The following is a 23,178-nucleotide window of genomic DNA, read 5'->3' as shown; positions in this document are numbered from 1 at the left end:
CCACGGTACACAACGTACCAAGCCATTGTGCCTTAGGAACAAAATGAAACTTGATTCAATTGCAGCAACAGATGAATGAGAAAACAAAAGGTGGAAATTAAACTATTGGCCTCAGATGTTATTTGCATCTTCTCTTAACCTTGAGCTTGGAGCATCAGTGACACTAGATGAATTGCAGACCACAAATAGTAAGACAACAGCACAACCAGAAAAAACCAAGATCAAGCAGTACCAAAGAGGAACAAAATGTTATTTTCATCTTCCCTTGACCCTGAGCTTGGAGCATCAGTGACACAAGACCAAAATAAGACCAAAAACAGTAGCACAATGGCAACAGGAAATATAGCACAGAGAACACAAAAAACAGCAGTAGCACAACATGGACAACAGCTCAGGAATAACACAACCATAAGGAACAAGAATCACAAGATCAATGTCATAGTCCCTCACAAGCTCAAGGTCATCTGATGATATCCATATACTTCTAATTGGGCAAATAAGTTTGTCATCATAGGCATTTTTTCTTACCTTAAATAACAAAAGTAACCATCAAGGCAGAAGGAAGCAACCATCATACAGGAAAGGATGAAAATAAGATGGACTTACCATGTAGCAGTTCTTAATAAGAAGAACAAGAACAACATATGCATCCATGAAATCAGATCATGTATCCAAGATGAAAGACTTGGCATCCATCACATTGACCAGGTGTAGGTGTTCATGTTTACACACCCAACAGATCCCTCCAAACCACCTTTAGCAGATGGAAGCATGTAGCCTATGCTATACAAAAATATTTGCAGCAATGGAAATATCCCAAATGGTGTCCCTACCCTCACCATCAGTGGTTAGTGCTCACCCAAAATGTCAGACTACAGCATAGGCAAGCAAAATAACACATAACAGTCCACATCCACCTAGAGGAAGTTAGATTGGCTCAGGTAGGTCCTAAGCCAAAGGATCCTATGGGCTTCACTCATCTGAACAAAGCATAGGCCTTCTGCTTTGTTCTTGAGCAAGTACACAAGAGCAAACATCAAGGCCTCCTGTGTGTACCCAGGACAGGACATGACACAACCATAGAGATCTGCATGGACCTCATTGTGCTGGGGAGCTTTGAGGGCTTCTGCAACAGAGGCAACAGCAACAGTCATACCATGCATCAGCTGGTATTCTTCCTCACCCAACTTCCTCCTTTTACCACCTCTCCCTTCTTTATCATCAGAACTCTTAGAGGTGTCCAGGCCATTGGAACCTACATTTTTCTTACCAGAGTCACCCTCATTCCCATCTAAAGTAATTGTCTCTGTTGCAAGATCCTCCCCCTCAAGGTGTCCAAGGTCAGTAGGTACACCTAAAGGTTCATTGGAACCCATGGCAAACCTACCAGTAGCCTGACTAGACCCAAAAATGGCCTCCATTTGGACATAGTTCTCAATTGGGGTGTTCAAGAACTTGGCATCAGCAGGATGATCCTAGTTGGGCAAAAGGTTGTGCAACAGTTAGAGATAAGGGTAGCTATTAATCATAACAGATGCTCCTCCTCAAGGACTATCATATGAAGGTCCTCATTCCAGAGAGCACCACTGAGGTCCTTGAGCCTAGCAATCTTAACCCACCTCTGTCTCCATTTGCGTAGGTGGTTATAAATTTGGTTGGTGGTAACATTCACCTCAGCAAAATCAGAAACCATCCTAGCAACTTGCCTAACATGCACTTCCTTGAAGCCTTTGTCAGTTTTGACCCCTTGCCCAACCAGATCATGAAACCTCCTAAGCATGAAGGCTGACTGAACACTGGTCCATTGCATTGGCCCCCCAGGCTGGGGTCCATTGGGTGGAGGGGCTGCTGGGAACACTTCCTCCACAGCAGCCACCCCACCCTCGGCCCCTGCCTCATTGACAACACCAACCACATCCTCACCCATCACAGCCATGTCCTAACCATCATACCATAACAAAAACAAACACCAAAGCACTTAGAAATCAAACATGAAAGTAAGTACTGCATTCAAATATCATACCAAGTTGTATTGTTCATGATTGCAGTTACACATCATAGCAAAGTACCAAGGTCTCAGACCATATTACAAATTCATCAATGCTAGTTAACAGTACATGACCCCAAATAGTTAAGTGCAATTAAACTCTAGAAGATCCCCTATTCTGCCACATTTGTGCAGCCCATTCATCCCTTTGCTGTGCCCAGGTTCCATTATCAGCACTAAGTTCTGGCTCAGGGGGGGTATCAGTTGAGTTAGGAGTCCAAATTGCTTCAGTGGGAACATGTTCATCTTCTCCATGCCTAAGTATCCAATTGTGCAGAATACAACAGGCAAGAACCAACTTAACTTGGGTTTTGTAAGGATGGAAAGGCTTGTTATCAAGGATTCTGAACCTATTCTTTAAAGCACCAAAGGCCCTCTCTACTGTCACCCTAAGGGAAGAATGCCTCAGGTTAAACAACTCCCTTTGATTTTGTGGCCTATTTGAACCAAACTCCCTCAGGTGGTACCTTGTACCACGATATGGTGGCAGGAACCCAGGCCTGGCTGCATATCCAGCATCCACAAGATAGAATTTCCCTAGACAATGTAACAAATGGAGATGGTTTATCAGTTTACTCCATGCCTAAGTATTGTTGCCATGTGTGTATGTGAGTTATGGTACCTTGTGGGACTGTAAGACCATCTGCCCTTTCAAGAGCATCTGATAAAATCAGAGCATCATGTGCAGATCCCTCCCAACCAGCAAGCACATATGTGAACCTTAGATCAAAGTCCACTGCTGCAAGTACATTCTGAGTGATGGTGTGCTTCCTGCCTCTAAAGGCAGCTTGCATCTTCAAAGGCACTCTAGCTAAGACATGTGTCCCATCAATTGCTCCTATGCAATCCTAAAAATAAAAAGCCATATTAACAGGTTGGTACCATATTGGTCAGGTCAATTGGGTTGCAATTAGGAAAGGGCCACCAACCTTGAAATATGGGTTCCATCTCCTGCTGCCAAGGATCCTAGGATGGACACTAGTGGATGGTGGAACAATCAACTCATTTCTCAACTCACCAACTGCATACAAGACTTGATGAAAGAACCTACTAATAGTTTCAATTGACCTCCTAAATGTCATGTTAATGACCCTGAACCTTTGGTTGTGTCCAACTACATGCAAGAACATTGCTACCTGTTCTTCAACAGTGGCATGGATGCTATCCACAACCAACTCTCTAGACCTAAACAGGTCACACAGTTGGAAAAAAGGTGCCCTTCTCATTCTTAGCAGGTTGACACAATGCACATCATCAGATTCATAAATGAATCTGAGGTTGCTATTCCTCTCTCTGTCCCTCTCTGCCATGGGACCATAGGTAATAGATCGAGCATCAGCACTTCTCCTTCTAAACCACAAGAAAAACCAAGCAGCAACAGCAGCAACAAGAGCAGCCGCAGCCCGGCGCCTACCTTGGAAGTCCATGTCTAACAATACAATGCAGTGTTCATTAGAGCTCAGTATACAAAAACTTGGGGTCATGTTGTTAACCAAGCAAACATTCTGAACTACATTATATCCTAGACGCGGCTGCCACACCCGAAGGTGCTCCTCCGGCGGCAAGGAATCATCATCGACCTAGGCACTTTGCTCAGCTAACTAGGGGCTCATTGGTTGCAAAGCAGTTACCCAATTTCAGGATTCAAGAAATCAGATCCACAAATATACACGACAACCTTAGATGCGCATAAGAACGAACATAGGGTTCATCAAAACCATATATGCCAGATGCACAAACAACATAGGGTGGATGAAAACCAACCAAGATGTACCGTCGCAGGACCGGCGGAGGCACAGGGTGCCGCCGCCGGACCCCGACCCACACAAGAACCGAACAAAAAAACAGATCGACCTCTACACATGTGAGAACCATAGATCTGCATCACAAAAAGTACCTACGGTTCATCACAACCTTAAATCCACAAAAGGAGCGCACGGATCTGACAGAAGAATAGCCTAGGGTTCATCGACAACAACCAAAAAAAGACGAATCGACAGATCAGCGGGGGAGAGGGGATCAAGCAGCGTAAAAAGGAGGGGGAGATGTACCGTCGCAGCACCGCCGGGGGCACAGGGCGCCGCCGGAGTACCTCGAGCCACCGGCGAACCGAGAGCGAACAGGAGGAGGAAGAGGAGAAGGCGCACCGGGGAGGAGGGGAGCGAGAAGAAAATGGCGCGAGGATGGGAGGTCACCGTAACCTCCCGCGCCTTTAGCCCCGATACGGCGCCATCTCCCGCCCTCCGCCGAAATCTTCCCGCCAGCACCGCGCCATCCCGGCTCGCGAGAGAAGGTGCCCTCTGGGCGGATGGGGCGATGCGGGACGGAGTGAGGGAAATGAACGGGCGCATGCGCCGTTTCGGTTCCGGGAGCCTTACCGAACACGCGAGAGTGCACGGGATGCTTCGGGGTCATGCAGCGGACGGTGGGACGCGGGCAACCAATCACGCCCTATAAGCCTTGGTGTGGGATATTTTTTTGGATTTTATTTCGTAGAAACGTGCTGTGGGTTGCTAGCTCGATTCATGAAGACCCGGCCACCTGGACGATGATTGAAATTTGGTCGGCAGATTTTTATATTTGACTAGCTTAAATGGAAGAGTTTTGGATTTCCTCTTAGTTTTGGAGTACATCTACAGTTTTTTCGCCGAGTTTATCTGCAAGAGTTGTCATCAAAGTTTGGTCAAAGCAAATACACAGAGTACTGGTGTTCGCTAGTGAATCTTATCGCTTCACCGTAAAGCTTGTATAATTTTTCGTTTTTAACCTGTACAACCAAAAGGCTGTCTTTTGGATTCAGTCGCTTTGTGTTCTATAGTCCTCCGCTTTCATCATTTTTTTTTCTCTTTCCGTGTATACACTAGTGCTATATTTTAGAGAAGTATGGTATGCCACTACCAATTTATCATGACAGCTACAAATCATTAAGGCCCCGTTTGGGTCCAAGGAATTGGAATCTATTTAATGGAGTAGGCTAATTTATGTTGGAATGTGGCATTCCACAACTTTCCAAAGTTTAGATATAAGCCTATCTTAAATTCATGGGGTGGGAGATGGAAATTGATTCTATAGATTATGGTTATTAGATGGAATTTAATTCTTATAGCACGCTCTTAGACTCGCTTCTCTATAGTAGAAGTGCAGCATACAAGTATCTCTCCCATATCACCAACTATAATATACAACTATATTCCACATACAATTATATTAGCTTAATTAATTTGTGTCTAAATTATGATTATTAGGATGGAATTCAATTCCAATGATCCAAACGGGGCCTAAGTGAAACTCTTTTCTTTGATTTCCGACGGAGCTGAGTATTTGCTTAACAGAGTACTTGTCACTGAACTTGACTAGTCAAACTTTGGTTAGCATGCGTCTTTCTGTCACTGAGTATTTGTTGAGAAAATGAAATTACATGCTTGTCTTCAATAGGTACACTGGTTCCTGGTGCTCAAAAGGCATCATATCAGGTAATGTACTTTTGTTTATTATACTATTCATAAGCAAAGCACATTAGAGACATCATATCGTATCTTTCTCATATTCTAAGTACGATCCTTCACCGCTCACTCGATATTTTTTTTATATGCTAATCTAGTAAGCAATTAAATGTATCAAGCTCGTAACAAAGTTGTTTACTCAAGAATGTTAACTCGAAATGATATCAATCAGTACTGTAAGATTTTGCCTCTGAGAGAATTCTAGTCAATAAAAATTGATTTGTCCACTAGGAAAAATATGAGCTTTTTGGTACGGTGTTGCCACTGCACTCTTAGGAGTTAGCATGAAGATGGCAGAACAATGCTAGCTGGAAATCAAAGAAAGCGTGTCTGATAGGAAACATGCAAATCCCATGAATATTGAATAAATGGATCTTGCACATCGACTGAAATAATACTTATATGTAGTCACATCACTACAACCGTATGCAGAGAAGGTTTGACGCCCTAGTGCCCTACCAGATGGAAGATAAACAGTGCGAGTTCGATCAAGCAAATTCAACATTTATTAGTGTTCACTAATGAAGAAACGCTTGACAAGTTTGGCTGAACCATGAAGTCAGAGTAATAAAGAGAGATTTGCTTGGCAACCTTATCGCTGCACCATAAAGCATGAATACCTTTAATTTCCCTTTTTAACACAGTACAGCCTAGCTAATTGCGTTGCCTAAAGGCTATCTTTGGGATTTTGTTTCTTTGGGTTCTAGTCCCTCTATTTCATCATTTTAGTTTTCTTCTGGCGTAGGATAAATTTTCGTCGATTGAGTTGGGTAGTTGACCAATTGATAATTGTCACTGAATTTGCTTAGTCGAACTTTGACTAGAAATTTTCCTTTCTGTAGTACTATCTAACATGACAATGATATTGTCATATTTGAATAAGTCCATTTTTTGGAGAAAATGAAATCATGAGTTCTTTCAACAGGAAGCTCTATTCCCACTACACTACTGGTCAAAGCATCATGATAGGCAACCTACCTTTTTGTAAGTACTTCTATTAAACCAAAGCAAACCTGGGACATCTGTATCATTTTCTATGTACGATCTTTTAGCGCCCGGTCCATTGTTTTTCTAAATGCAAATCTGAGGAAGTAAATGTAGCAAGCGTAATCAAGATGTTTACTCATGAATATCCACTTTTGAAGCAATGGTGATACCACAAGAGTAAAAGACTTCGCCTGTGAGAATGTTAGTCAATACACTAAAGAAAAACTATGAGCTTGCAGTGTTGCCAGTTGCCACCGCACTCTTAGGGGCAGGCAACATGACTCTGCAAACAACCAAGATAGCATAAAATTGGCAAAGCAATGCTAGCTGGAAGCATAACGTGTCTGAAAGCAAACACGCAATTGATCACCAAGTGAAATCCTGTGGTACACTCACATCACTACACTCGTATGCAAAGAAGGTTTTGCGCCTACCAGGCCAAGAAGACGACTCCACTCGTATGCAAAGAAGGTTTTGCGCCCTACCAGGCCGAGAAGACAACTCTTAAGGGGTGTTTGGACAGTAGGTGCTAAACTTTAAAAGTGTATATTGGATGTTCGGATGCTAATTAGGAGGACTAAACATGAACTACTTATAAAACTAATTGCAAAACCCTATGCTAATTCGCGAGACAAATTTATCAAGCCTAATTAATCCGTCATTAGCAAATGATTACTGTAGCACCACATTATCAAATCATGGACTAATTAGGCTTAATAGATTTGTCTTGCGAATTAGACTCCATCTGTGCAATTAGTTTTGTAATTAGCCTATGTTTAATACTCCTAATTAGCATCCAAACATCCGATGTGATAGGTGCTAAACTTTAGTATCAAACACCCGATACTAAACACCCCTTAAGGGCATCCGGAGAGTGTGAAATAACGGGATCCTAAGGCTGTCCGCACTCGTCATACTCTATTTCCATCCTCTAAAAGGAATATTCGGCTGTCTGCACTCATCGTACTCTATTTCCATACTCTAAAAGGAATATTCTATCCTAGTTATTGAGATTCTCTCCTCCATACCAATTCCTCCCGCACCATGTTTCTCTGTATCCCGTACTCTATACCAACAGTTCCATATTTTATTCCCCTTCCCCCCTCCTCCCCAACCGTTACTCTCCCCTTCCCCCGACGCCTCGCCCTCCCCGCCCGACGCCTCGCCCTCCCCGCCGCCCACCTCCTCCCCTTCCTGCCGGCGCGCTCCTCCCCTCCCCGCTGGCCTTCCTCCCCGCCACCCCCTCCTCTTCCTCCCCCTCGGCGCCCTCCTCCTCCTCCCCGCCGGCGCCCTCCTCCTCCCCGTCGGCGCCCGCATCCTTCCCCCCCATCGGCCTCATCCTCCTCCCCGACGGCGGCGGCGGCGGCAGCGGTATGGAGGCAGCGGGCGGTCCGAGCGGAGGCGCGAGCGGGTGTTCGTTGGCGCTGGCGGCGGGTGGCGGGAGGCCTGCACGTCCGCTAGAAGTAGCAGACCGGGGGCCGTCTGCTTGCGTAGCGGACGCCAACCAGTACCGCGGTGCGGGGTTTTTTCCGCTACCGCGATACTGGAGGATGGTGTAGCGGTCCCCGGTGCGGACAGCCTAAAGGGCCTGTACATTTCTCCCGGCCCGTCTTGGATGACACAGGGATGGCCCAAAGCTAGAGCTTGATGATTAGGGCCCTGTTTGAGTTACGTGGCAGTTTTTCAGCGTGAAAAATCGGAAGCTCAAATAAACAGCGATATTCTCATGTAGTTTCAGAAAAACTGGAAGCCTAAAAAAGTTGAGTTTATATGGAAAGATGGAAAGCTCAGTTTCGTACGCTTTTTGTAGCTTTTTTACTCAGAAAACTAACTACATCTTCTACAAGCTAATGTTAGCTTTTTTAGAAGCAAAAGGCCAGCAACAGCTTTTAAAAAAACTCAAAATCTGCAACTCAAAGTAATAGGTCCTAGATTTTCAAAGAGCTAGCCCGTTTCGGTTTCTTGTCACACACATTAGTAAGGCCCAGGTGACGGGAGACTCAAGTAAAGTACCAAGTACCATTGCAATTAGATGGACCTCCTGGCGGGTTGCGGGCTACTGCTGCTACACCAAACCGGTATTCCTATATAGCTTCCGGAAGCCCATATATTACGTGGCTTCCAATATTATCATGCAAATAGTTTCATCCATTGGATATGCCAACTCTCGCCAACCCTACCCCTCTCTCTCTCTCTCTCTCACCCAACACCGCTGCCCCGCGAGCGCCGCCATCATCGCACCGTCTGCCCTGCCGCCGGCACAGCACGCCCCGCCACCGTCCGTGGCCGCCAGTCTCGACTAGGACATCATCGCCGCTACCGGATGCTGTCGCTAGAGCCAGACGCTGATGTGACGGGTTTCCATACCAGGGGTACCTTTAGGGAGGGAGAAAGACGCCATCAGGAGCTAAAAAGGCCAAACAGCCCAGCAAGGTGTTGACGGTCGTTAAGTACAAAAATGACCATCAATATATTTAACAATAAAGTAGGATTGGCATTTTTTACACGTATATTTGGTTTCAAATAATGTAGTTCCACTTGTCCATGAAGAATATTTGGTTGAAAGTGAATAAGCACAAAATAAAGGAAAACCACCCTCTATGGATCCAAGAAGCACGCTTCCGACAAATGAGAGTCCACCACGTGTGCATCCCATGGATTGAAGGGCCCACAAACTACCAAAACCGTCTCAATCCACTGGATAACGCACACAACCGTCATAGGGGTCCACATGTCAGCCTCCCACATGAAGGCGGTGGAGAAAGGCGCCACATGGGGGTTGGCCGAACCGCCCTTGTGCCATTTCATCTCCACCCTCCATGTGGCAGCCTGTGGTGATGTCCTAAAGGCAGTGGTAGGAGATTCCCTAAAGATTCCTTTGGAGATGCTGCCTCTTGGTGCTTATATATATGAGGGGATTATATATATGAGGGGAGGTGCTCCATTTAGAGACACACACACAACTAGTGATTCACTCTCTTCCTCTTAGTTTCCAAGTTAGTGGAGTTAGGCTAGAGTAGCTCTGCTTCAGGTTCTAGATCTCCTTGGAGTCTAGGGTATGGCTCTTGTATCTTTTATTCTTAGGTTGACTTTATTCTACTTCAAAGATATATCTTCTTTATATACTGTTGTGCTTGGTTCTCATATGCATGAGTTGCTTATGTGTTCGTGCCATGTTCATGTGCTAGGCTTATACGCTCGTATGTTAGTCGTATACCCTTGCTCTCATAGCATATGATCACATGCTCTTACATGTGTCTATAGACCATACCATAGTTTATATCTTGTGTGCTTATATACCTTATATAGTGTTGATGTGCTATGCTACGGCAGCAGTTCAATGGCCATTTCTATGATGGCTTTAGCCTTCTATGCAATAGCTTGAGGTGTCTGGAGTGTTGTTAACAATGCAAGCATGGTGCTTAGGTTGCATAACTTCATTGCCTATGAGTTTGCCCCACAGATAGTTAGAGGTAGGCCACAGGTGGTGACAGCCCTGCCGGTCCTTTGTACTCCTCCACGTTCGGGTACGCTGTAGGAGTTCGTAAATCAATAGTAACTTCACAGGGCGTAACCAGTGCGGGAACTATCTCCCCGCGTGCGCCTGGGTGATAGACTAGTAGTCTATACAATGTGTATGTATGGTTTGCTTGTATAATCTGTACATTATATAGGAATTTCATATGAATATAGAGCTAACTCTTAGTCCTTCTCATTAGCTTAGTTATCTTGAGATGAATCATGTGTGTGTCACACTATCTATTTATCTATCTTACCCCTGCCTTGAGTATTGACACTACCCATACATGATATACTCATATGCAATAGTAAACTCTTTTGACCTATCCGCCTTCCTTTGGGAAATACGATACCCTTGGGAATACTCATGGGTGAAATGCTACAGCGGTATATCCGTGTGCCTGCGTATTTATTCGTGAACGTTAATAAATACCAACACAAGGCCAAGTGCGCGCTAGATCGGCCCAGATCACGATGTGGCCCACCTTCCGACCACCCCAGGTCTGGAGTGAAGACCGCGGCCACTGGAGCCACACAGGTTGGAGAAGGGCCCGCGTAGGTCCCACAGCACCTCGCCCGTTCGCCACCGTTGACACGGGAGGATCGGCTCCATGTAGACGAGCATTCAATGCAGGGCACGGCCACACTGGCTGTCCCACGCCGGTGACAAGACCCGACTGAAGGAACCGATCTTTGGCCGAGGGGTCCAAGGGTGAGGCTACACCCCTCAGACCGTCCAGAACGCTTGTCAGGGGAAGGCACGCGCGAACGTACGAGCCTATGCGCCCCGATGTCATCACCACCCCTGTCAGGGCGACTCGTCAAGGTCAAGGATCTGACCCAGCGCTAGATCCTGTACGACCCTAAGGGGGGTGGGACCTAGCGCTGGGTGACGGTGTGAGATGGCCATGAGTCACCGAGGAGGTTGGGGAAAGCCGGAACAGGCCGCACGCCCCGCCCCCGCCTCGAGCTCAGGCCTATCCGCTCATCACCAGTACGACTGATAGCTATGACTCCCGTCCTGTTCACTGCCACGGGGTTGGCAGATGGGACGGGAGCACGCCATAGGCCAGGCCTCGCGTAGGCGGCCCACGCCGCACAGGAGTCACCGTACAAGGCGTGCAAAGCCCACTGCCAGGCTAGGAGGACAGGACAAGGAAGACCCCGACCACAGCACCGCCCCTGACCTCAAGTCGGGGACCCCCTCCATTTCTAAAAAACATTGTTGCTCGGTCCCTGGTCTATATAAAGGGAACCGGGCCTTCTTCTCACTCTCTCGCACTCACTCGCACAACACACATTCCCACACCGCACGAACACCTGCTTGCAAGCACCCCATTGTAAAGCCCTGTGCACACGATCCAAGGAACAAGACTCCTGCTGAAACTGGACGTAAGGACATTCCCGAACCAGTATAATTCTCTGTCCCTCGTGTGCTAGCCATCGGAAGTAAGGAGAGCGCGACGTACATTCACTAGTCGGTGGTACGAAACACCGACATGATGCAATCCATTTTTTTTCAAAATGTTGATCTCGCATTTGACTAATGTTGAATCAACTCGCTAAAAATGTTGTAGGTAGTATTTTTTTAAATGTTGATCTAGCTTTTTCAAAATTGTTGAATCTGCAATTTTTGATATGTTGATCTATTATTCGGAAAATATTGAAATCTTTGAAAGGTTGAATCCATATAGGGGCGGAGCCAGATCTCTTTGTTGATATTAGCTGACATCGATGATTTCCTACAAAATCAGTGGGAAATCACTCTTCCACGCTGTTTGTTCATGGAGCTGAAACACAAAACGTGTAATAGAGCTGATACCGGTAGCTCTGATCTCTAATTAGACCTAATGAACTTTTAAAACCATGGTGCTTATCTAGCTGTACAGGAGCCCCCACACCAAACAGACCAAGACCAAAGTACTGCGGCGACCACATGGAGCTCGTCGCCATCGGAACACTAGTTGCTGGAGCTCCTGCAAAAACCTTTTGAAAAAACACATGAGACCACGGAAGTACTGGTACGGACTACGGACTACTGGCCAACCACTGCATGAAGCATGGATTTTTTTTCTCACTGCTATGCATGTTTCTGCTGTTCTTTTATTTATATTTTTATTTTTGGAAAACAAGTGCACCGTGTTTTAGATACGAGACATGCACGAACCCACTAGTGCATTGCCTGAGCTCGTGCTTCAACATTTGGCCCGCCTGCACTTGCAATATACTCCCCGGTTCTAACATTATTTTACCTTACCAAACTCGTATAGCTTTGACCAAATTTATTGAAAAATATACAACATACAATATCAAATAAATGCATTATAAAAAACATATTCCATGGTTTTTTTAATGAAACTAGTTAAAATTAAAGAAATTTGACTTAGGACAAAACTAAAATGACTTTAAATTTGGAAGGGAAGGAGTAGGCTAAACCACTTTTGGTCGGATTTTTCAATACCTAACCAACCTGCCATAGTGCCATTTGATCAAATCTGCCCTATACGAATGGAGAGGAAACCTCAGTCATCAACTTGTCTGAAAGCTAGAAAACAGCAGTACCCGTGGACTTCTGTGCGATGAAGTACAGGCAATAGTTACTCCATCCATTTGATGTGCATCTGTCCGCTACTTTCGTCTCTCCTGGCTTCCCTCTCGTCGGTACCTCCTTGCGCGGCGTCGCCCCTGCTAGGACCCCCCGCCCCGCCGCCGCCCCCAGGCTGCCCTGGCCTTCGACCTACGGCCCGGTCCTAACCCTAGCCATTGGGGTGTCCTTGGAGGTGGCTGTGCCGTGTCGACAAGAAGGAGCAGGCGGGCGCACGGAGTCCGCGCTGTCCCTCTACGGCCGAGCCTCCGCAGTGCCAAGCAGTTTGGCAGCATCCGCGTACCTAGGTCGGGGGCGTTGCACGTAGAACCCACCTTGAAGCTGGCGGTGGAGACGGTGATGTATCCGGGCGCCTCCGCGGCGGCGCCATGGCAGTGGGGCAAGAAACCGAGTGCGCCGGCTCGCAGGAGCAGTGGCAAATGGCAAGAGGAGGCGCGCGCGGCGCGCCACGGGGAGGAGCTCATGGCGCGAGCCTCGGTTCGGCTCGGATGGGACCAATCAGCCCGCCGTCCCCGGCGGCGTGAGGCACGGGCCGTGCGCCCCCTCGCGGACGTCCTCGCTAGCGACGCCGTCAGTCGCCGAGACGCTGCGTGGGGACCAGCGGTGGGCGGAGTACATCCTGAGGAGGGTGTCGGGCGCCGGCGCGCAGCAGCTGTTGGAATCCAAGGCGGCGGCGGTGCCGGTGAACTGGGGCTAGGAGATCGGCACGATCTCAACTACGTGGTGACGGCGAGCCTCGGCACGCCGGGCGTGGCGCAGATGCTGGAGGTGGACACCGGCAGCGACCTGTCGTGTGTGCAGTGCAAGCCGGGCGCGCGCGGCGTCGTCGTGCTTCAGAAAGAAGGACCCGCTCTTCGACCCCTTCCCAGTCCTCGTCGTACGCCGCCGTGCTGTGCGGCGGGTCCGCGTGCTCGGGGCTGGGCATCTACGCGTCCGGGTGCTTGGCGGCGCAGACGCGCGCGCAGTGCGGGTACGTGGTCAGCTACGGCGACGGGCCCAACACAACGGGCGTGTACAGTACAGCTCCGACACGCTGACGCTGATGGCGACGGACGCGGTGGCGCGGTGCTCGGATTCCTCTTCGGGTGCGGCCACGCGCAGAGGGTCTGTTCACCGGCATCGATGAGCTCCTCGGCCTCGGCCGCCTGCCGGTGTCGCTGGTGGGGCAGGCGGCGGGCGCGTACGGCGGGGCCTTCTCCTACTGCTTCCCGACGAAGCCGTCCACCTTGGGGTACCTGACGCTGGGCGGCGGTGCGAATGCCGCGGCGCCGGGGGTTCGCGACGACGCAGCTGCAGCGCGTGACTCCACGGTGATCCGTCCCTGCTGCTCTGCTATACTGTATGGGTCTCCGTTCTTCAGGTCAAATATCTCCTCCTGTCATCTTTCCTACTGCCTCTCGTTTCTCTTTTGCTATCTCTGATTTTCCCCAAATTGAGTTCATTCATGATCTAGCACCAATTGCTGTACTTGGATTCACAAATAAGTTCTCTAATCACTAACCCCACAAACCCCTTTTCTTCCCCCAACATTTTAACGCTGTTCTGTTCTTGTTTGGTTTACGATGGTTCACTGAAATTTTAGCGCTGCATACTTGAAATTGATGTGTGGTACAGCTGATCTGATGTTGATAGACTCATTAGGATCATCTAGGTGTGGATCTTCGGGTGATTTCGGTTTAGCATTGTATAAACTTGAGAATCTAGGGAGAGAGAGAGGAGTAAACGCCCATACCTTCGGGCTTGGCAGGAGAGGAAGAGTAGGAAAAAGTAACCGTGGGAGCAGCGACGCAGTACGGGCCGGTAGAGTCCAGAGGATGGCGACACGGCCGGCGGTGCTTCCCGTCACTGCAGCGTGCCCATGATCGGAGGGGTCTTCTAGGGTTTTTTGGTGGGTTAGTGGCGGTGGTCAAATTCATGTGTTGCGCCTCGGCCCCACCTTTCTCCTTTTATAGCGCTGTGTGACGGGGGCCCGCCGACCGGTGGTCGGTTGAGCGTCCCCGATCAGGACGCGGTCAAGGGGTCCGACTCAATCGTTGGATTGAGTCGGATGAGATCAATCCTAACAGATGTATGTATTTGTTTTTGAATCAGTTACCATCTTATCACTACGTGTTAGCTAGCTCATACTCTGTGTGATGGCTCCTTAAAGAAATGCAGGATCATCTAATATACTTTGGAACAATGAATGAGTATTTGTCCCAATTGATTCCTTATCATGGAATCTGAGTATTGCTCTCTCTAATTGCCAGACTAATTTCTTTGATACGCTTTTACTATGTTTATAGTTAAAGTAGGAGAGAAAGAACTTAACTATGCATGTCTGAAATGCTGTATATCTCTTGATTGATTTGCTTAACTGTCCGCTACTGGAGAACAGTAGCTGCTTTTTTATTCCAAAATCCAAACCACAGGCACATGTTTTTAAGGTTATCTTATTCATATCATGAACCTACATTAGTCATGAACCAAATGCATTATCCTATTTTTATTCTTAGTTGAACTCTGGTATTCTGAACCAGACGCTTCAGGAGTCATAAGGGACCTTTTTGTTCCTGAACTTAAAAGGAAATGGAGCTACAGGTCTTGCTATCTCATTACTTGGTGTTATGGTGATGCCGTAAGCTTCTTGATTATATTTTTGTTCCCATCCATTTGATGTTGAACACAAAACTATTTTTCCATTTATCTTTCATATAAATTGTAGGCATAATCTTTTTCTGTACTCAGCATTAGTGGTATCAAGAAAAATGCAGGTCCATTCATGGGATTAAATTAACCTCTAAACCCTTCTTTCAGCTATTATTGATATGACATCCCATATGTGCCAAATTCCTCCAACCCTGCTATTGTGCCACACTAGAGTTGAGTCGGTCCGATTGGTTGAGAAGATATCTAATGCTAATTTCAAGTATGAAAACGCAAAAGCCTTAATATGAAATTTGCTCCCAACAGTTCAGTTTCTTGCATGAGGCATGTAGTTTCTCTGAAATTGAAAGTGCATTTGCTCTTATGGTACCTTTCCTCGTCAACATATCTATCATATCAGTTAGTGGTGTTGTATGTGGTTTAGGTAGTTTTGAACGCTGAAGATCAGGCAAACTTGATCTGAACCAGGCTTCATTTTTATTAAAATTGGTAAATTTTGTCTTCATATTGTTGTACAGCACTTAAAAATGAAAATATTAGATGGATTGTTTTGCTATACTTCATTTTTTTCACTCAGGTTTATTTCTCATTCTTTCCTTTTTTTTTGGTGCATTGAAGGAGCTTTGCCTCATTTGACTAATAGGAAAGCAGAAACTATAAACACCAACTCATGGACAAAAACATTTCTGATGCACCAACTAGGCAGATATGCATCAGTTCTCAGATGTTTTTTGTTGAGTCTAAATTTCTTTTGTATACGGGTTTGTAGAACATTATCTCTTCTTTCTTGTGATAGTCCTAGCTTCACGTAAAAGTTGCAACCGGAGTTACACAGTTTCCTACCATCGGCTATTTAAGCTGGTCTAACCCACTCACATCTAGTAGTATGGCACTAAAGCCTGTGCTGCTGCTAGCACTGCTAGCACGCACGCACACCACTTTTGGCCCAAGTGGCCCGGCCCATGGGCTGTTACACCTGATTCATATCTTAGCCGTTTGTATTCAATTTTACCCAGTTGATCTTGCATGTTGACGATTTTTATTGAGGTAATTCTTGATCCCCATGTTTCCCAAATACCTAAACCATGAATGAGTGCACACTCTAATTATCCTTATAGAAGAAGGATCCTGATATTTTTTTTTCTTATGATGTCAGTGACCACTTAATCTGAATCTTCGGCATTAGCAAACAATATTCATATTCATTAGTTAATGGATGCTATTAGATATTGCAGTCAGAATGGAGTCTATCACAAGGAACTCCAGGTACTCGCTGGCTTATCCTCTCATCTTTTGGCACTTTTCACCTTCGGATTTAAGCTGCTGTCATTTTTTTTTGCTTTATGTTTTTAGAGGATAGCAATTTGTAGCACATGATAAATTGCTCGCCTTTTCTACTACTGAGAAAATTTACCAAATACTTCTATCTATGCCTACAAATATGCAATCAGTGCATCAGGTACTTATGATGGAGGAATGTCAGTGTGCCTATTTTTTTTATTATGCGTTGTTTGTGTTCGGCAATTTATGTGTCATCTATCCAAGAACAAACATTTGTTGGACAATTCACGTTTACAAAACAATGGGTTTGGAAGTTCAGTTTACTAGGATAAGAGATTAAGAGTGGGTGATGGGGCTTAACAGTTAGAATGTGCCTTCACCCTGTTAGCCCCAGTACAGGTTAGCAGATTCAATAAACCCTCAAGAATATCATTCTTGAGGGTTTATTCCATAGCAGTGGATTTTGTCAACTAGAGCCCTGCTGTTGGAGCATCAGTACATAAAGAGTCTATTCTATATTTATTGTGTTTAACTTTCGAAATGCTTACCTGTAGGTAGTTCGGGAATTCGGATCATTCAACAACTACTATTGGAGCTTTGTGAACCACAAGCCCATCACAAACTGTTTCTTCTATGCTCGCCAAATATCTACAAAGACTCCGAAAGTTGAAGCTATAAGCAAGGACCTGATGCGCTGAGGGTTCCAGTGTGTCGGCCCCACAACAATCTACTCCTTCTGCCCTTCATGCAGGTTGGGATCGTTTACAACCATTTATGATATGATGTTGCTTCAGGTTATTTTAAGGCCTACAGCCAACATCCCAACACAGGCCCAATGAAAAATAATGGAGAACTAACAGAACCAGCATAGCCTGATAGAAGGTTGAGCTCACCATCTTCTGAAGATTCAAATAGCATGTAGACACCGGAGGTGTAACTTGCTGAAGTCAGCCTGAATTATTGTTTTTATATGTGATAGTCATGGCAGTTTGACAGTGCATCAGGATGCTATTGAGATTGGGCGGCTTTGTGGTGTGGTGTGGTGTGCTTTCTGCTTTCTCACATGTATAATATTGGTATGGCAGAATGCAGTTTGATGTAAACCGACTCCTGTTGCGTTTTTTTCAAAATGTACGCTGCCTGGTGTGTATGTACAAATGATCATGCAGTATACAATGTTCTAGCAGTTCGCCGTTTCATGGCTGACCTTGCATCTGATTACCTACCGCAAGTTTCTTTATAACAAATTGTGTGCACCGAATTTCCCAATTGTGTGCACCTAATTGAGGAAACATGATGATAAAAATACAATCCCGGCAGGAAAAAATTACAAACTAGACCGGGAAAATGGCTCTAGTAGTAGTAATACTGTGCTAAGGAAGGAAGCTCTCTTTTCTTTGTAGTTAGTAGTCCTCTTTACATATACATTCAACGGAATATTTCAACATCCACAGCCAAACTAACTCCCCAGCTCATCTACCTCCCTAGTACTAACAAAACTCAACGAATTTCCAGTCAATCTTGCTATATGGTGACTACCCTAGAGGTTACAAAGTGTACAAAATGCCTGCCTGCACCAATTTGTGTGGTATACTATCCGTATGTATGCTAAACCTATATCAACCCATCTTGCTGACACATGCAATCAGGCATCGGGAAGGTGTATATGGAATCGTTAGGTTTCCTGAATGCAATGCTCCTTACGTCGCTGTGCTGCAGTATTTCCTGCATGTTCTGCTTAAAGCGATCCCATCTGAAATTGCACGAGGGAAATTAAAACAACTCATCTTAATAATACAGTCCTAAAAAAATTATGCCTGAATTAAAATTTAGGTGTGCTACAAAATTGTGGGCTGGACCAATATATTCAGAAATGTAAAACCTAGGAAAGGCTTCTGGTGTAAAAAAAAATTCAGGGATTAGTTCAATGGGCCGTTGGGAAGGCATACTAATTAAAGAAGTTGATTAGGTAAAAACCAGAACAACAGCAAGAACGGACCACTTTTTGGTCAAAACATAGTCTTCAACAATTGTTTTATCAAAGAATTATCATCTAGATGGCCAAAGTTGAAAACCGAATTGCTGTGATCTGACAGCTACTGGCAGCCAGTGATGAGCTAACCACTTATAATTATGGATTAAGTGAATGATTGATAGTTACTGATCGAAACGTATGGTGAGTGCTCCAAACAACTGACCTGATATTGGGATCGTCAAATGATAAAACTAGCTTCCGTTTGTCAGGTTTTATTGTCTTTGAATTCCCTCTAAACAGGTAACGCCTGTGCCCCATCAGAAAGTGAGGGAAGTTTCCTCCTTGAGTTGTCACAAACACTTCACTCTGAACGCAAACAGTGTAATCTAACGCTGCTAGACGAGATGAGTGTCCCTGCAGAGAATAGGTTGGTGAGCGGGGTCCCAATCTAACTTCTGTTCTCAACCAAGACAGATACTTCAGACTAACATATTGTTCCAAATTTGTATGTGGTAAAGGTGAACAGAAGCATGCATGCATACTCGTTCAGTGTTAAAAATAACTCCATCTCTTCTTTAACGAAATGATATGCAGCTCTCCAGTGTATTCAAGTAAACAAACAGAGTGCTGGCGCAAGTAATACCTTGAACTGAGCAAGCTCTACAGGTATAGCAAGAGAATCCTTTGTCGCTAAAAGAGGGAACATCTGGCGAAGCGGAGCCATGTATTTTTCAGAATTGTATATTTTACCAGAAGCAACGTACAGGGAGGTGGTATTGTCAAATCCCATGCCTCGTAGCATCATACCAACCTGCAAGAATCCATTCAGTGAGGACATCATCTCCAGTAAACCCTTTTAAATGATTTTAGAAGGCAACTTAGTAATAAACTGAAGCTTAACCGACTAAACTGGCTTGGTAACGGAATACAGAAAAGCAGGAAAAAAAAGCGATAAACCAAGCCTATAGCAATTTTTAGGACACTTTGAAATACTGACTACATGATTCAGCACACAAATGCAACTGTCTGTCCAACATAAAATGCTGCACTCCCATCAGATGATCCACATACAGCAGCGTAGATATAGAAAGTGTTTACAGTGGACAATACAAGGAGACAAAAAGAAAAAAGGAGGTCTAACCTCTAGAGGAGTAAGAGGACATTTTCCATCCCTTCTATTTGCCTCTGGATTTATCACTCGACCATGTCGACGAAACTTGCCTCTCCAGCTCCTTTCACGAGCATTGTCCATTTCAGTTTTCTCCTTCAAGCCACCGTCATATGTACAGCACGAAAAGGCTACCATATCCTAAAAGTACACAGTATCAGTAGGATGGAAGAAAATACCGTATTGCGAACATGTACGAGAGAATTAATAACCTCTTCAAAGCGAAGATGCACCGAAACATAGTTCCCACCAGTCAAAGAACTCTTTTTCATCATTCGGCCAACCAAATCCTCTGCAAGATTTCTTATTGGTTCAGCAAACCTCAGTGCGTGGTAGTTTACCAAACACCTCAAGGCCTGGATGTTCGATGGAACTGACTGGGCTAATCTATTTGAGAATGGGGCTATGCGCACAACCCTGCACAGAACAGACAATAAAATGAAACATGCGCCTTGGCTTTGTCCCAGTTAAATCAAGCTCTCCTTCATTCCAGGTGGAGTGGGGGGGATGTATTCCTTACCCTAACTCCAGCAGTTTTGGAAGCACCTTTTGCACATAGTGGTTCGGTGATGAGTAGGCTTTAGTTCTCATATTTGGTATGCTGCTGATATTATGATTGAAGCGCAGCAAAACATCTTCAGGAAGTTTCTTCACAACTCTTACATGTTCTCTGAGTGTCTCAATGAAATGATCTTCGTCAAATATATCACCAAATTTGCTGGAAGAAATACACCAGGTCAGATTCCATATCCTCATGAAACTGCTTACCAAGAGGTACAGAAGTAATACCAATGATCATTCTCAAATCAAAATGTTAAAGTTTGTAGTTTATGTTGTATGTTAACAACCTTTCACTTCAGACTCTTAAACTAGTATTTCCCAACAAAATTATAGGAAGTCACAAATAAAAAGGGCATTTTATATGTAAGGAAACAATGTGATAATCAGACAAATAGTTACCTCGCATCACGCCAAACGCTATTCAGATGAAATGTTGGGATCACAAGAGTTGCATTAAGCAAGCTGGCCACAGCAACAGCATCACAGATCTGCATTGCAAAATCTGAGTTAATTATTATGCAACTTAGGGTGAAGACTCCAAGAACTTCAGAAATATAATAGATTAGCATCACAGCTAATGGGTACGGATCACAGCAGGATTTTAAGAAATGGAGAGAAGAAATATATGACAACAGACATATAAGCATTAATGTGATAACCAAGAGGGTACTTCAGACTGTTTTTTTTTTTTTTTGGGGGGTGGGGGGGGGGGTCCTAGATAGCAGGACCTTTTTTACATAAGAATATCTAAAACCACTGATTTGCCACATTTATGTCAAAAACTTAATTGAACTATCCAACTCCATATATAAAAGGAAGGAGTGACTTCTTTTTCTGGAAGAAACTCTACGCTGTTGCCAATTCCCTCATTTTCATAATAAAACTATTGAAGAAAGCCAACGCAGTTAAGTAAAATGTGACAATAACATGACTGTCAAAAATCACTCATTGGTGCACCCTGATGTCCATAATCACTCATATATAGAAGCAAGGTGGTAGTAACTTTCTTTTTATGGAAAAAATTCTAGGCTGTTGCCAATTCACTCATTTTTCATAATACAACTATTAAAGAATGCCAGCACAGTAGAATAAAGTGCATCCAAAACCACTTATTGGTGCATCAAAGATTTATAAGGCACTGGACTTTCATTTAAGGCAATGGCATGGTATATCTTACTCAGAACAATGAGCACACATCTATTCAAAAAGTAATAATCCTGGTACTTACAGAAAGTCGTTGTTGATTCAGACCACCATTTGCTTCAATCATGAGATAGCCATTTGAGGGCGGCAACTCTGCAAAGAACCAAAATGTGATGTAGACTATCAGTGTTGACTTAAAGGTCATCCAGTTTCCTCATGATTATGTGGCCCAAGAATTCCATAAGGTATATCATTTCAATGGGTACATATGATGTACGAAATCATAGCAAAGATTTTCAAAATGGAACCTGATCGAATCAGCCTGCTGTTGACACAAGGCATCCATGGCTCCCCAGAATTTTGATATTGTGATGTCATTAACTGCACAATACCAACATAAAAGTGTTATATAACATGAATTTGATAAGAGCAAACGTGTCTAAAGATGGGCACAGATTGGTTCCGACAAGAGGAAAAAATAGGCAAAATAGCAAGTTATTCTACATGTACAGACGTTACAGGGAAGTCCACATTGTCCATTCCCTACCAATAGGGGTTCATTTTTGGCACATTCCCAGATTGATTTAACAGTTAAATTTGAATGACAGATAACCAATTGCATCCAAAATTGAAGCTCTCAAGAGGCACAGTATTGTGATCTAAAGATTATTTCTTCCTTTGGAATCTTAGGAGGCTTAAACTACAAACATTCTGTTCCTTGTTTAGCAAAGCATACAGCTATGCAACAGGTTGTTACTCAGAGTACATCTAGTTCATAAGCAAAGAAGAAAAAAGACATGATATACTAGTAAATAAATGCTCAGTAGAATCGATCACTCAGAACCGAAGGTGAAGTAAACAAGGCGAAGCCCAAGAAACCAAGAACCATCCTATATTTACTTCGGCCCTGAACTCACAACAAGAACACCACCTGACGAAACAAGAAAAACAATGCGCATCCCTCCCGTTATTATTTTCCGAGCAGGAACATGTAAAGGACGCCGAAATTCGCGGAATAGTTGGACTAATCCTTGCAGCAAAACCCAGGAAGAGACGGAGCAAAGAAGCACGCGAGAACTGAAGCTTCGCCCCCCCACAAGAAAAGCCGGCGAGCACCGATGATACCCGTAGCAAAGAAGAAACAGGGGTGGTCGCTACTCGCTAGATAGGAAGGGGAGCAGCGCCTCACCATGCTGCGGCGCCACGAGGCCGAGGAGGAGAGGGAGGAGGCGGACGCGACGAGCGTGGCGTCGTCGCGCATGGACGGCCAGAGCCGCTCGAAGACGAGGTGGCTGCGGTACACCGACCCGGGCTGTGGCGGCGAGGGCGGCGGGGCCGCGTGGCGCCGCGGCCGCTGGAGCGGGGAGGATGAGGCCACCTCGACGCCCGGACCCCCGCCGGAAAGCCTCCCGGCGAGCAGGAACATGAGCGTCCCCGCGGCGTAGGCGAGGGCGAGGAGCAGGACGACCACGCCGCGCCCCCGCGGTCCGCCGCCGCCGCGGGCGCCCGGGCGGCGCCACGCGGCGGCGGGCTTGCGCATTGACGCCGCGAGAGACATGGGGGCGGGGGACCCTCAGCGGCGGCGCGTGGGGATCATGTGAGCTCCGCTCGCTCAGCTGGGGTGGGGGGAGGTTGGGCGGAAACGGGCGCAGGGATTAATGGAGCTGCAGGGGATGGTGAGGCGAGAGGAGGGAGGGAGAAGCAGATTGGAAGGATGGAAGCCGAAAAGGGAAGAAACGCGGA

General features: G+C 45.6%; 1 protein-coding gene and 1 long non-coding RNA gene across 3 annotated transcripts; one reads left to right on the top strand and one right to left on the bottom strand.

Annotated features, from left to right (window-relative positions):
• Positions 1–12,541: 12,541 nt before the first annotated feature.
• On the top strand, positions 12,542–17,813 carry LOC105914859. 2 transcript variants are annotated; one of them, XR_002678587.1, is made up of 3 exons: positions 12,542–14,021; positions 15,181–16,573; positions 17,143–17,813. It is a non-coding gene; the product is annotated as an uncharacterized LOC105914859 (long non-coding RNA). The 2 variants fall into 2 exon arrangements; XR_002678586.1 differs by having other exon boundaries at positions 12,542–15,278; positions 16,464–16,573.
• Positions 17,814–17,962: 149 nt separating this feature from the next.
• Positions 17,963–23,178, bottom strand: LOC101762246 (uncharacterized protein At1g04910). Its single transcript, XM_004977217.4, has 10 exons — positions 22,625–23,178; positions 21,744–21,816; positions 21,521–21,588; positions 20,692–20,780; positions 20,252–20,449; positions 19,944–20,148; positions 19,705–19,872; positions 19,207–19,374; positions 18,787–18,977; positions 17,963–18,341 (listed from the first exon to the last, which is right to left on the bottom strand). Exons 1-10 carry the CDS (start codon positions 22,991–22,993, stop codon positions 18,203–18,205), a joined length of 1,668 nt encoding a protein of 555 aa, XP_004977274.2. The 5' UTR covers positions 22,994–23,178; the 3' UTR covers positions 17,963–18,202.

The sequence above is a fragment of the Setaria italica genome, chromosome VII (assembly GCF_000263155.2).
Source record: "Setaria italica strain Yugu1 chromosome VII, Setaria_italica_v2.0, whole genome shotgun sequence".
Taxonomy (NCBI): domain Eukaryota; kingdom Viridiplantae; phylum Streptophyta; class Magnoliopsida; order Poales; family Poaceae; genus Setaria; species Setaria italica.
Note: the sequence above shows the minus strand (reverse complement) of the source record. Positions and strands in the feature narration are given on the sequence as shown.

Coding starts and splice junctions, on each gene's coding strand:
- LOC101762246 (XM_004977217.4), bottom strand. CDS start 22,993: ATGTCTCTCGCGGCGTCAATGCGCAAGCCCGCCGCCGCGTGGCGCCGC. Junction 20,781..21,520: donor TGAATCAACAACGACTTTCT/GTAAGTACCAGG, acceptor TTTGCAATGCAG/ATCTGTGATGCTGTTGCTGT. Junction 19,375..19,704: donor GTCCTCTTACTCCTCTAGAG/GTTAGACCTCCT, acceptor GGATTCTTGCAG/GTTGGTATGATGCTACGAGG.